Source organism: Sinohyriopsis cumingii, chromosome 11 (genome assembly GCF_028554795.1).
Source record: "Sinohyriopsis cumingii isolate HCF-2022 chromosome 11, ASM2855479v2, whole genome shotgun sequence".
NCBI lineage: Eukaryota > Metazoa > Mollusca > Bivalvia > Unionida > Unionidae > Sinohyriopsis > Sinohyriopsis cumingii.
In genome coordinates, this window is record NC_142971.1 from 101,542,331 (window position 1) to 101,555,694 (window position 13,364).

The window sequence follows — 13,364 nt, forward strand, 5'->3', positions numbered from 1 at the left end:
ATCCCAACTTGTATCTCATCTGAATTCAAACAGTCTTTTTAGCAATGTACAATCTGCATATCACCCTTGCCACAGTACTGAAACTACTCTTCTAAAAATAGTTAATGACATTCTCTCTGCTTTAGAGAGTGGAAAGATTACACTCCTCACCCTCCTTGATTTGTCTGCAGCATTTGACACAATAGACCATGATATATTACTTCACCGTCTCCAGCATGTATTTGGCATTCATGATAGAGCCTTACTGTGGTTCAAGTCCTACTTGGTCAACAGGACACAAATTGTGTCTGCAAATAGAATACACTCCAGCCCAGTTGATCTATGTTGTGGTGTTCCACAGGGGTCTGTTCTTGGACCTGTTCTGTTCATTCTATACACTCAGCCGTTCTCAAGTGTCATAGATCATCATCCAGTATCTCACCAATTGTACGCTGATGAAACCCAAATATACAAATCTAGCCACCCAACTGAAGTTGATGCTACCATCCAAGGTGTAGAGAGCTGCATTTCTGATGTGAAATCATGGATGACATGTAACAAGCTGCAGATGAATGATTCTGATTACAACACAAAGACTTTCTCATTCACATCCTTTACCTCGAATACTAAATATCAGCAACACCAACATTAAATTCACACAATCAGTACGAAACCTAGGTGTTACTCTGGACAGTACTCTCAAACATGTCATGAACATATGCAAGGCTGCATATCTTGAGCTGAGACGCATCAGCTCCATTCGCAAATATCTTTCAGTTGATGCCACTAAAACACTTACGTGTTCATTAGTACTTTCAAGACTGGACTATTGTAACTCAATTCTGTCTGGTTCATCTCAATATCTACTCCAAAAACTTCAAAAAGTTTAAAACACAGCTGCTCGGATCATACGATCAGAGCACACCTCCCCGCTGCTCTGTACCCTACACTGGCTATCCATTAAATCCAGAATCAAACACAAAATTTGTTCTCTGCTATCTTTCACTGTCAGATTCTAGTCCAACATACCTATCCGACCTCGCCCATGTGTACACACCAGCAAGATACTTAAGCTCCTCTTCTGGCAAATGTATACTCATTATTCCCACTATGAAAACAGTCATATGGACAGCGTTCTTTTGCATACCAGGGCCCAGCAACGTGGAATGAATTGCCCACTGAACTTAGACACAAAGACAGTGATCCCATTCAAGAGTGCTCTCAAAACTCACTTATTTCAACTGCAAGAACAAACTTAAAGACCTAATAATGTTTCCTACCTTAAATATTCTCAGCATGTTTTTTCTATGTTTTCTGATTACATGGTGTTTGTGTTTGTAATCATATCATTATATATGTTTTTTATCTTATAGATGTTGTCTAATGTTGTAAAGTGCTTAGAGCTTCTAAAGGTTAGGCGCTATACAAAGTCCTCATTATTATTATTATTAATAGTAATAGTGTTTATTTGTAATAGAGGCCACTGGTCCATGATACATATCGATACATCATGTGGTACAAAAAGATGTTGTGAGTAACAAAAGAACATCATATCTGTTAGAAGTCTTATACATGAAAGTAACCATTATTGCATTTTATATAATTGGGTGAAATACAAATATATTTTACACAGTCATGACACAAACTTAATTTAAAGAGAACCCTAAGGCCATCAGGGAGCAAATTTTGTGACTATTGATTTGGAGTCTTATATAGCAGGAGTCATTGATAAGACAGTTTCTCTAATTTTTAAGGCTTTTATAGTAAACAGTGCTAAACTAATCATCACAGTTTAACTTGTATCAGGTAGGATAAAAGTCCTAAAATTTGTCTAAAGTTGGATTTTTATATGCAAAGGTGGGTAAGTATTTTCTTCATAATTCTCCACATAGCTGAGAAGTGGTAATAAAATGAAATTCATTGTGATGTTACAAATTTGACACAATGTTTCTTCATAACAAACATTTTTATATCTTCCTGTGTCACCTCTGATTGGAAAGTTCCCCACTCTAATCATAGTGATTATATAACAAAAATCTCTATCTTCTAACAGTTCTTGACATTGTATGCAGCAGGATTGGCCTGATTCCAAAGTATATTTCATCTTCACATATATACTGATCATAAGTCATCCTTTGAACTCTTTAATTCCATGTTGTTATTATGCCGGGAATGCATGTGTAACTATCCTAGGTATTAGCCTCATTCCTGATTTGGCAATATTTGGAACACTGCAGTCATTATCTCAGTGATTAGTGGCCTCTTATGGTATCAGTCATTTTAAAGCTAAACATTTATTTGTATTGCAAATTTTGACCATTGAGAAATAAATTTTATTGTATGCACACTTAGCTAATACTCTGTGTTTTATAGGTTTTTAATTACAACTATTAAGGTGTAGTTTTGTTGCTATCAATAGCAAAGCACAGTTGCCCCTGCAAGCGCTCACTCGCAGAATTTTTCCATGTAGCTGCTACTCAGCAAACAGCAGAATTTTCCCTGCCAAGCACAGAATTCTGCAGGAGGTATGAAAGGCTTGTCAGCATCTCTGCTGGGACCTGTTCAAGTTTCTGAGGGTCATGTTAAGAGCTCTGTACATTTGGACAGTGCATGGGAATATCTTTTACTATATTTTTAATACAAAGTCCATATAAGGCATTGGCCAAAGAAAGGTAACAGATATAAATGTATTTTTGAAATATTGGCTAAAATAATAATAATAATAATAATAATAATAATAATAATTTTAATAATAATAACAATAAAAGTACCAAAACAAATTTCAGTATTGATGGTTAATGTAGAATAGTGGCAATAAGCATAATTTGTATGATTATTAATTCATGATTTAATTAAACTTAAAACAAATGTAATCAAATCTGTTTCGCATAGAATACCAGCTGAAACCCCCTTCAATATTAGTTATAGTAGTTTTTATCTTAATTACAAGCCAAATTTACCTTTTAATCAGTCGTATGTATTGATCTGCCTTATGTATTTGAAAAGTCCAGTAATATCTCTACATTGTGCCCCTGTATAGTTACCAGCCAATGAAGTAATGCTGGTGTCAGTTTAGACATTTAGTGAAACAGAACAAGAATAGTCCTTTACCATGTCAGGTTCTTAAACAGTGTCAGGTACATGTCATTTTTCTGCAAATGGTAAGATAAGGTTTTGGAAATAACTATTTAAATACTGGAAGTTATTTCAAAAGTCACTTGTTTTATTATACAACATATTTTCACCTTTTTTTGCTGGGGGAATTATCGTAATTATATTTTAATACTATAGTCAGGAAGGAAATGTTATGTATAATATTATTTATTGTTTACTACTGTGAAGTAAATAGTTGTAACAAATTTTATTGACTTGTCTGATAATACACAATAGCTGATAATACCCCGATAAACTTTATGTAATGAATTTTGGGATATTAATTCCTACGGGTCAGGTTTGTTGGGCAGAATGTAAATTGTAATCAGATTCAATTATAGAACTGGAAACGTTTGAGGAAATTATCCAGCCTTTGAGGAAGAGTGGGAATTTCTTAATATAGGATGGATTTAATGAAGAAATAAAGATAGGGCTTGAAAAGGTAATGTTTAATTTTGGACCATTTGGTTACGTTTTGGTGCTCTGTGCTAGAAATAAGTGTAAATCCTGCAATTGCATATCTTTGAATAAACCATGTGTAATATGTATATGTAATATAGATCATATGGATTTGGCATGGTGGACCATAGAATTTGTACTAGTTCCCATTATGGAAATCCTGGTATGGAAATGTCATACGTGAAATAATCATGTGAATATTTGCTGGAAATATTTAGAATTGAATTTTTGTTGAAGAATATTTGTCTGAAATGGTCAGTGAGAAAATCCTGATGAACAGCCTACTTGCATAAATTACTATACATTATTATGGCAAATTTAAAGGATTTAAATAAATTAATAATTATTGGATTTACTTCGTAATTGAAACATCAAGTGCAATATTAATTTTTTTAAAATATAATTATACTTGTTTTTCAGACATATGTTGAATTCTTTGGGAAGCTTCCAACAACAAATTCAGTGACGCTGATTGCCTCCGTAGTCTGCATGTTTATTCTCTACATGGTATCAACTTACATCAATGCCAATCCTAAACTAAAGCCAAAGATGAAAATGCCAGTGCCTATAGAATTAATTGTTGTAAGTTATCATTTTGTAAAGTTTATTTCCAAAATATTTGTATGTGCCCACTGTATTATATTTTGATGTTGTCCTTCCAGCTGTTTGTCTGTTACTAAGTTTATTTCTGCACAATAACTTGAGTTCTCCACCATCTACTTTTACCATACTTTGTGGATGGTTTGCACTTGGAGTAAGGAAAAACCCATAATTTTGGGTCAGTCTCACTGTCATGAAAGAGATCAAGCTTTTCTGCAGTGTCATTAGTTCTCCACCATCTGTTGTCATCAAACTTGTGGATGTCTTGCAGTTCCAGTAATGAAGCAATATATCAGTTTCAGGGTCCAAAGGTCGATGTAACTGTCTGAAAGGAGAACATGGTTTCTGCACAATAATCCCGAGTTCTCAGCTATCTATAGTTACCAAACTTAACCTACAGTTTTGGGTCAAAAGATCAAGTCAAATTTACTGACTAATTTTATATTACAGATCTTGACTAAATGTTTTGGATAGCTTACACTTGGGTAGGAAAGAAGCCTATTGATTTGGGGGTCAAAAGGTCAAAAATCAAAGTCACTGACTGAAAGATCAATAATGATTTGTACATAAAAGCATAAGTTTTCTATGTTGAGGACTATGGAACACGAGACAGATGTGTAATGTGCCATTCAAAGCACTTATTCTAATTTAGCTTATTGTCTAATGGAGGTAATCCAAATGTAAGTCTATGGATTGTTTCAGCAGGACTGATTGCAGTAGTTTTTAATGCTTTGGGTTTTTTGGCTCTTTTTTAAAAATATCTGTTTGTTGCGTGGGATCCCAATTATTGCTGGCCATATATTGATAAATTAATCTACAGTGTTTTTTATCTATCAGTTTTCTTTTTCTTCAAAATGCAGTAATAGAAGAGTTTGTGTGCCTGTGTTAAATGTAATATTGGTCTTTACAGTGATCCAGTCATTATATTAAAATATAAAATGTAGTCTGCAAAACAAATTAAAACAAAAAATCTAATATAACATGGTTAAAGTGATGACAAAATACACACTAATTTTGATTTGCTAAATTTGATCTTTGTTTTCATTTTTTATTATAAAGATTTCAGAGTTTGTAATTTATCAAAATAAAATTTGTGTTCATTGTCCATAGAAAAAATCACAAGGGAGCTACGATCATCCAGATGCTATTTTGAAAATTTGCTAAAGTAAACATGCCAGTTTTCTTGTCAGTCCATCTAAGAAGAGTTCAGAAAAGATAGTAGAGAAAGAAGATTTATTTTAGATTATTTGAGCTTTCCTAAACATTATGTTGTTTATGACTTTATTGCAAAAAAAGATTAATCAGGTGATTCCATGAATAATAAAAAGTAAGTATTTTTATTAAAAAAAGATCAGATCTTAGTTGAGATTATAGACAAATACCAATCGACCCAGGAGATTATGACTTAAGTAGGTTATCCATGAAAAAGCTTATATATTTTGATACTGTGTTATCAATGGGTTTGCACAGTGTTGCAGTAGTGTGTAACAATGGTGTGTTGTTCATTGGCCATAAATGGTGGAGACAACTGACTTCCAAAGGATACTTTGCAAGTTTAACATTGAAAGTATGATGACATACAAGAGAGAAGATATTGCAGGTGCAACTGAGTGAAAGTTATTTGTACAAACATGGACCGGCAGTGGAAAATTGATTATTTATGAGTCCATTTGAGTTGTGCACTCTCCTTGCCTCAATCAAATAGGAACAGTGTTCAAATTCGAGTAACTTAATTTTGATTGGATGCTTGCTGCTGCATCCAATGAAATATATAGACCCGAAACACAGAAATATCAGCTCGATCTACCAAGATGTAGATAGGGTTAACATATCGCAACCTTGGCTAATGAAGATGGTTTAAAATTGGTATTTATAATTTAAGGTATCTAGAACATGATTTCATTGGGGCAGAGTAGCCTCATTTAGCGCCTACCAACTGTTGGAGACAATCTTAGACAACCAAGAATACAAGAAGCAGCTGTATTTCAAAATTCTGTTTTGCATTAAGAATTTGCATTTTTTTAGCAATTAAGAAAACTTTCAAATAAAATATTTATGACTTAAATGTAAAATATTTTGTTAAATTTCATGAATCGTAAACTATTGCTCATTAATTCTTCATTTCAAGCTGTTTTTTTGTACTATTTAATTGAATATTTTAAATAAATATTTTATGCATACATGTAGTTAAAACAATTTTTTATTAAATGTGCAATAAGGCCAGAATATAATAGTAATCTCAAGCATTGAGCACCTCGTTTTTGGAATTTAGAGATTTTGTGAGATGATGTGAGATTATCATTTTCTGGTATTGCAAAGCTGACCTGTTGGATAAATGACTGATTTTGCTCATTTATTCTTTTTTCTCTAGGTTCTGTTGGGAACTGTGATATCTTATTTTGTGCAGTTAAATTCTAAGTATGGTGTGGTCATAGTAGGTGATATACCAACTGGGTAAGTATCTTATTAATATTCATAATATGTAAATTGCCTTTCATCCATCATTGTTACAAAAGAAACCAAACTTATTTGTTCAAGGCTTATATGTAAAATGAACAAACTATTGGATACATCACACTCTGATTCATGTATCACTGAAGAAAGTACGATTTTAGCTAGTCTAGACTAGACTTTTAACTGACCTGTGTTTATACAGTTATTAGTTTAATGAGGGGAATGTCATATTTCAGATAATTGGACATATTTGTTTTGTTTTTCTGGCATATTTGAAACTGCACTTGATCCAAGGCATACATTAAAAAGATCAGTAATTGCAGTTATTCTTGACAAGTCACATGGTAAGCCATTTTGAATAGCCCTGGAGCATGTACAAAGTTACTTTGCCAGGGATATCTTCAGAATATTCCCCTCTCCTTTCCATGATTGAAGTCAAACTTTGTACATTCCAGGCATAATGCCAAGTGAGCTTATAGTATGTCCCATCATTCATCATGTGCCATGTCAAATTGTCGGTAAAAGAAAAGATTGTTTCACAAAGTGGAGTGTCATTAGGCATTCTCAGTTTAGAGGGAAATATGAAAGTAATTCAACTTAAGAAAGAGAGAGTCATTTGATCAGTGCTTAGAAATGTGATGTCAGAAAGATTCAAATAATCATCAGTATATTTGACTGCAGTGGGAAAATGGAATAGATGGACAGTGATAATTGTCAGATGTTTGTACCCTAATTTTATTGACAAAATGGTTTTTATTACCATATTGATAATTTTTTAAGAAAAACAAGTATGAATATTACCACACTGATTCCATCACATGCCTGTAATTTTCAAATTAAAAAAAATTTAAATATTTAAAAATTAGTTATGCCTTTTATACTTTATTTATAATTATTAGTCACATCTGCATGATCCCCCTCAAGAAGGATCACCTCTCTTTTAAGGCCTAATTCCTGCTGCAGAAGCAGTGGCCATATAAGACAGGAACCACTGTATAGCCATCATTATAACTTAAAAAAGCTTAAAAGCACTTTCTTCAGTAATCAGCAATTAATGAAATTTGACAGAAAGCTTAAAGGCATAAAGACCGTTCAGTTTTATACAGTTTATACATATCTGTCATCTGATGTAGCCTTTATTATTAAAAATAGAAAAACCTTAAAATTACTTCTCAGAAAATTACTTAACAGACAAAAAATCATAGTGGCATGAAAGCTTTTCAGTTTTTAGTTCATGCAGCCAAAGGACTTCTATCCTTGTATCATGGTACTATATGTGTTGTGCATTGTCCAAGAGCATGTCAGCAGATTCTTTGTTCCAATTCTTATCTGGTACAGAACCAGTCTGTAGGTATTTGGTGCTAAAGTCAAGTCAGATTTATTCTAGTTGAGGCATGTGTTATAGCAAAAATACTTTTCAAATTATTTCACAGATACATTAGGAAATAACCAAAAACAATTCAGATATGAATACATAAATTACACAATACAGCGTTCCATTCTAGGGCAGCTTCATGCCCCTTGCAGGCTGCGTGGAAAGGATTTTAATATTGGTCAGGGTGATAAAACAAAGAAACCTTGAATTAGCTTATATTACTAACTCCAATACTAAGGTAACTTCTTTTTTTACAGCAGAACTTAATTGTGGACAAGAAGTTTAAAAATGCAGAGGCGTTATCTACCGAATTCTTAATAGAACACAGACTACCCCTAGCAGTAGAAGACTACATTGGTCCTTTGTTCAAACAGATGTTTCCCAATTCCAGAATTGCAGAAAATATGCATGTGCAAGAACAAAATCATCTAATATATTTAGGTGTTTAGCAGAAGATACTTCATTTAAAATTGCAGAAGCCATGAAAATTAGGCTGTTTAGTATTGCAACAGACAGGAGTAGTGATTATGACAAAAAGTTGTACCCAGTCAGTGTAAGAGACTTTGACATTGAAAAAGGCAAAGTCAGAGTGCTCTTCTTTCATTACCAGAATTAACAGTAGATTCCACTGGAGAAAACATTGTTTTTATTTGCTTGATAATGCTTTGAATGAACATAAGTTGGCATAATTGTATGAAGTTTTTAGCTGATACTGCATCAGTGATGACTGGAATTCTTAAAGGAGTTGCATTCTGTATTTTGTCAAATGTCTCCATCATTGTACATATCAGGTTGTCTCTGTCATATAATGCACCATGCTGCAGGAAAGGCTGCTGATAAAGTAGAAGGAGAACTCCTAAAGTATCACGTTGGCACCTAACAATGTACTTCATGCAGACAGAGTTGATTTTTATCATCTTATTTCCCAGCTAAAAGACCCCAAAACTGGAAGATATAAATTTCCTCTTCTTTGTCAGGTTATGAAAGGAATACTAGTTCTGTACCATTCTAATGCTGACTGTGAGAGATTGTTCAGTATTGTTAGCAAAAATAAAACTGAATTCAGATCCAGGCTCAGTAACCCAACACTTAGTTCTCTACTGGTGTGCAAAACATTCATAGTCTCAGCTGGTACAAAGTGTTTTGAAATGCAGTATGAGAGTCTGTTGCTTTTTAAAACTAAAAGCATTTTTTATGAAAATTTGAAGCACTAATTGATGTTAAAAGACCAGAGGGATAAATAAATCATTTCGTACACGTGCTCATTGAATTTTTATCATGTTATATGTGGATTACTCTTTTTCTGCTCGGATTACTTTTTTGTCCACTTGGATTACACTTTTTCCTCACCAGGGGTTGGCATGTATGATGTTAGCTTGTATCTTCAAAACCTCAGATAGATTTGATATGGGCAGTATCCATGCTGAATTTGGCCAAGTCTGTTAACACTGGAATCCTTATTTCTGAGAAGATTTTGATCAGGCCTTTTTTGCAGATTTGTATCATCACAATCTAGGATAAGTTTAATTAGTACAGTAAAACCTGTTATTAGAGACTGCCCCTTCTGCCAGCAAAAAGTGGTCTCTCAAGACGGGTGGTCTCTCATAGCAGGTTTGTACAAAAAGGCCAGTTTCCAAGGTACAGTTTTAGAACAATTTCATGAAAAGTAACCACAATCACTGTACATATATTATATTCTTTATTAATAGTTCTTGCTAAAATATTTTATGCATTCATCTAAAACCAAATTCATATAGCAATAAAGATCTTCTATTTTTAAACATGAAATAACATTTACATTTGAAGATCACATGTTTTAGCATATGAAATTGTTTCTGAATTACTCTTTATCTTTTATTTTAAACCTGAATTTGTTTTACCAATGTTTAAACTGCTTTTTTGCAAGTAGTCTGCTCTTTTTCACTTCTTACAGTCACAATAATTATTTTCTCCAGCTTTAAAATTTGTCACTTTTTAGTTGGAGGTTCGTCCATTGTTATTAAGGTGTTAAAATTATTAGTGCTCAATTGTAATATTGAACATAAAGATGGTTTTTACTGGGCTGTGGAAAAAATATGAAAAATCTATACATGTGCATTGCATATCTTACAATTAATGAAATTAAAAGAAACAATTATCTCATCCAGAAACAGAACCATTTACTCGGAGACAAAAGTCAATAGCTTCATTCAGAGATGACATACTAGGATTAACTCTATAAGCAAAGTGTGTAACCTGGTCGCACCAACTTGACTAGACAGCTTTGTGATTGGGAAATAATCACTTAACATCGGGGGGAAAAAACAACAAACATCACAGGTCTTGAACACTATCAGTAGGCTCCCGCAAATGATTCTCTTTTGCAGGTTTAATAGACAATGACCTTATTCACCCCGGCAGTACAGATTAATTCTAAAGACAAACAATATAAGAGACCACTATGTCAACTTTGGCATTACAATGGCAATTCATGACATGTAGAAATTTAGCCTGGTTACGGACTGTAGCATTTATCACCGGTAGGAACAATCCTATTTTTTTTTAATATACCTTTTATGTTTGTTTTTAATCAGAACAATTCATTGTAATAATTGATTATATATAGGTCAGTGGTGTCTGTATGTTCTCACAATACGGTAATGCAATCGTTCATAATGCTGCCAGGTCCTATGATAAGGCCTGGAAGCAGGCTAAGTGCAGGAATATTTAGTCTGGTTCCCTACTTTGTATGCCCTCTGAATTGCTCATACCTATATGAATAGTGGAGAACAACACAGGGAGCATACAAAGCAGGGAACCAGACTAGGAAATAATCTACCTATACATTAGCCTGGTTTATGACAGAAACTATAAAACACTATAAGCATAGCTAGAAAAAATTCAGACATCGGTAGCCAGCCTAGTTTTTTTATTTTTTTTTATTTAGAACAATATGAGTAGTTGTTTTTACAGGGATTAAATAAAGGTCAGTGAAATTTATCCTCGTTTTTGTGATGCAGTCGTTCATAGCAGTGTCAAAATGCATATTTTGCCAAGACATCATGGTCGCTGTTTGTGTTCAGCAGGTGTTCACTCATAACAGAGCATGAATATAATAAATTTGATCCATTCATTATGATTGTGGTTGGAAACTACAGGTGGCCGCTCATAACAGTTTTTACTGTAGTGACATACATGCATGAGATGATCTTGCATCTAATTGGCTGGGCTTTTGAACACTCTGGAGACTACATTTCTGAAAAGACTTTGACCAGATTTGCTATGTAAGCTTGTATCATCCAGATCTCAGATGATGTCAGTTTTTTGCAAGATCCAAATATTTTTATGAGTATCCAAGCTGATCAGATGGTGGTAATCAAGTCTGCAACCTACTTTTTATGACTCTAGTGATTTAACCTCTGAGCCCAGCAGCTGTCTTGGGTTGAGATTTCAAAATTTCCAAGTTAAGACTTCAAGGATGAGAGTTGGTAAACTGGGTAGGTGGAGACAGCCTTATGAATATGTGCTGACTGCGCAGATTAACTGCCTTTGTAATGCCAAGTAAGTGTATGAACTTGAAGATTCCCCAGAGACAGGAAGAGTGTTATGTATATTTGATTTAATTTATATTTGATTTAATTTAATTGTTTCTTTGATAGTTTTAAGTTTTTTATTCCATTACATGCTATTGTGTAATGTAATTTTATTTACTGGATTTGACATTGTCCAGAAATTTAATTTAGTTATTAACAGCTAATAATAGAAACTTTTAATTCTTGGACAAAGACAGTTATTGAAATTTATACAGAATTCAAACTGGAATAATATTTTCTGTGATTCAGCAAAGAACTCTTGACACGACAGTATGATACTATCTATAGCGTACATCATCACCTTCTTTTTTGGATTTAATTGGGAATCAAACTCAGTTTCATTAGGACTTTTATTAACTAGGACTTCTATTTTTTAATTCTTGGATTATTTTTGGATAGCTAGTCTGGCTTATTACCTATGAGTTAGGGGCCCCGAGTGGTCTAAAGCACTCATCGTTACAGATCACTGCCGTCTCACCTCTATCTGCATGGGTTCGAGTCTCAGATTCAGTAAATATGGGTATGTGAGAAAGCTTTCCAGTAGCTTCTCGTGGGTCGTGGTTCTTTCTGGGGTTTTCCTGGTTTCTGCACTATATCTTGAGTTCTTAAACACCTTGTTTGGCCAAACTTTTGGGATGGCTTTCATTTGAGACAAGAAAGTTGCCTATCTATTTTGGGTTCAGAATGTCAGAGGTAAATATCACAGGGACGGAAAGAAAGAAAAATGATTTCCATAAAATTGCACAAACTTTGTAGATGCCTTGCATTTGAGACAAGGAACACTTCGATTTTGGTGTTTAAAGGTTAGTAGTCAAGATCAGAGGGATCCCACACAAAAAATGTAGTTACCACAAAATCACTGAAGTCCTATGTGTCAGACCATTGACACTTTGTGGATGGCTTGCAGTTGGGGTCAGAAAGGTATCTACTATCAGTTTTGATCAATAGGTCAAAGGTAAAGGTGACTGAAGCTGACAAAATGAAAAGGACCTGACTGATGGGCATATAAAATGTGTTGTTTATGATAGTCCTGGTTGAATGAAGTTTATGACAATGTTGTAAGTACATCTGGTCTTTGAGTTGTTTATTATGGATTGCTCTTGGAGAATACTACTGTCATCATATGAAGATGTACATATTGACAGATTCACTGTGCTCCAATACTTCTTTTTAGGACTATTTTGCATGTGACTTGTAGGTAAAATTAACTGTTCTCAGAATAGGGTCTTTTGTTTTTGAGGTGCAAATGAATTCAAAATGTGCTAACCATTTATGATAATTAGTCATCATATAATGTTTAGCAGATCAGAGTCTATGCTGTTCACATAAAATCATAGAACAAATGTAGACTCTGATATGCCATCAGTTAGATGTTTGTATAATCTTGTAAATATTGTACAATTACATGTTTTTGTTGAGCTCATTACTTTGCTTTTATTATGCTGTTAAATATAATATGGGCCTATTTGATATAGCACAGTAAAACAATGTATTATGTTACGATTAACATAACAGAAAAGAGCACAAACCAAAATGTTTGTAAAATTCAGCAAATAATTTATTTCCCAGGAATACAAAGTGAAAATTTAAGAACAACTTATAGTATTGTGAATTAAATCCCAAATAGTCTTAAAAGTTCTATAATAGGTCAAGAATTATAGAGTATTTCCAAATGAATTCCAGTGGTGGTTCAAATGAATTTCAATACTGAATGTGCTGATGTGCCAGTTGTCTTGAATGTGCTAATGTGCCAACAGTTCTGATGAATTACA

General features: G+C 33.6%; 1 protein-coding gene across 7 annotated transcripts in view; it reads left to right on the top strand.

The window, feature by feature from the left end:
* LOC149789174 (prestin-like) overlaps positions 1-13,364 on the top strand; it is a 223,794-nt gene that overhangs the window by 148,022 nt on the left and 62,408 nt on the right. For all 7 annotated transcript variants that reach the window (XM_089975301.1, XM_089975304.1, XM_089975302.1 and 4 more), the window contains 2 exons: positions 4,012-4,173; positions 6,563-6,645. In XM_089975301.1, coding sequence (XP_089831427.1) covers positions 4,012-4,173; positions 6,563-6,645 — 245 coding nt within the window. The remainder of the gene's footprint in view (positions 1-4,011; positions 4,174-6,562; positions 6,646-13,364) is intronic.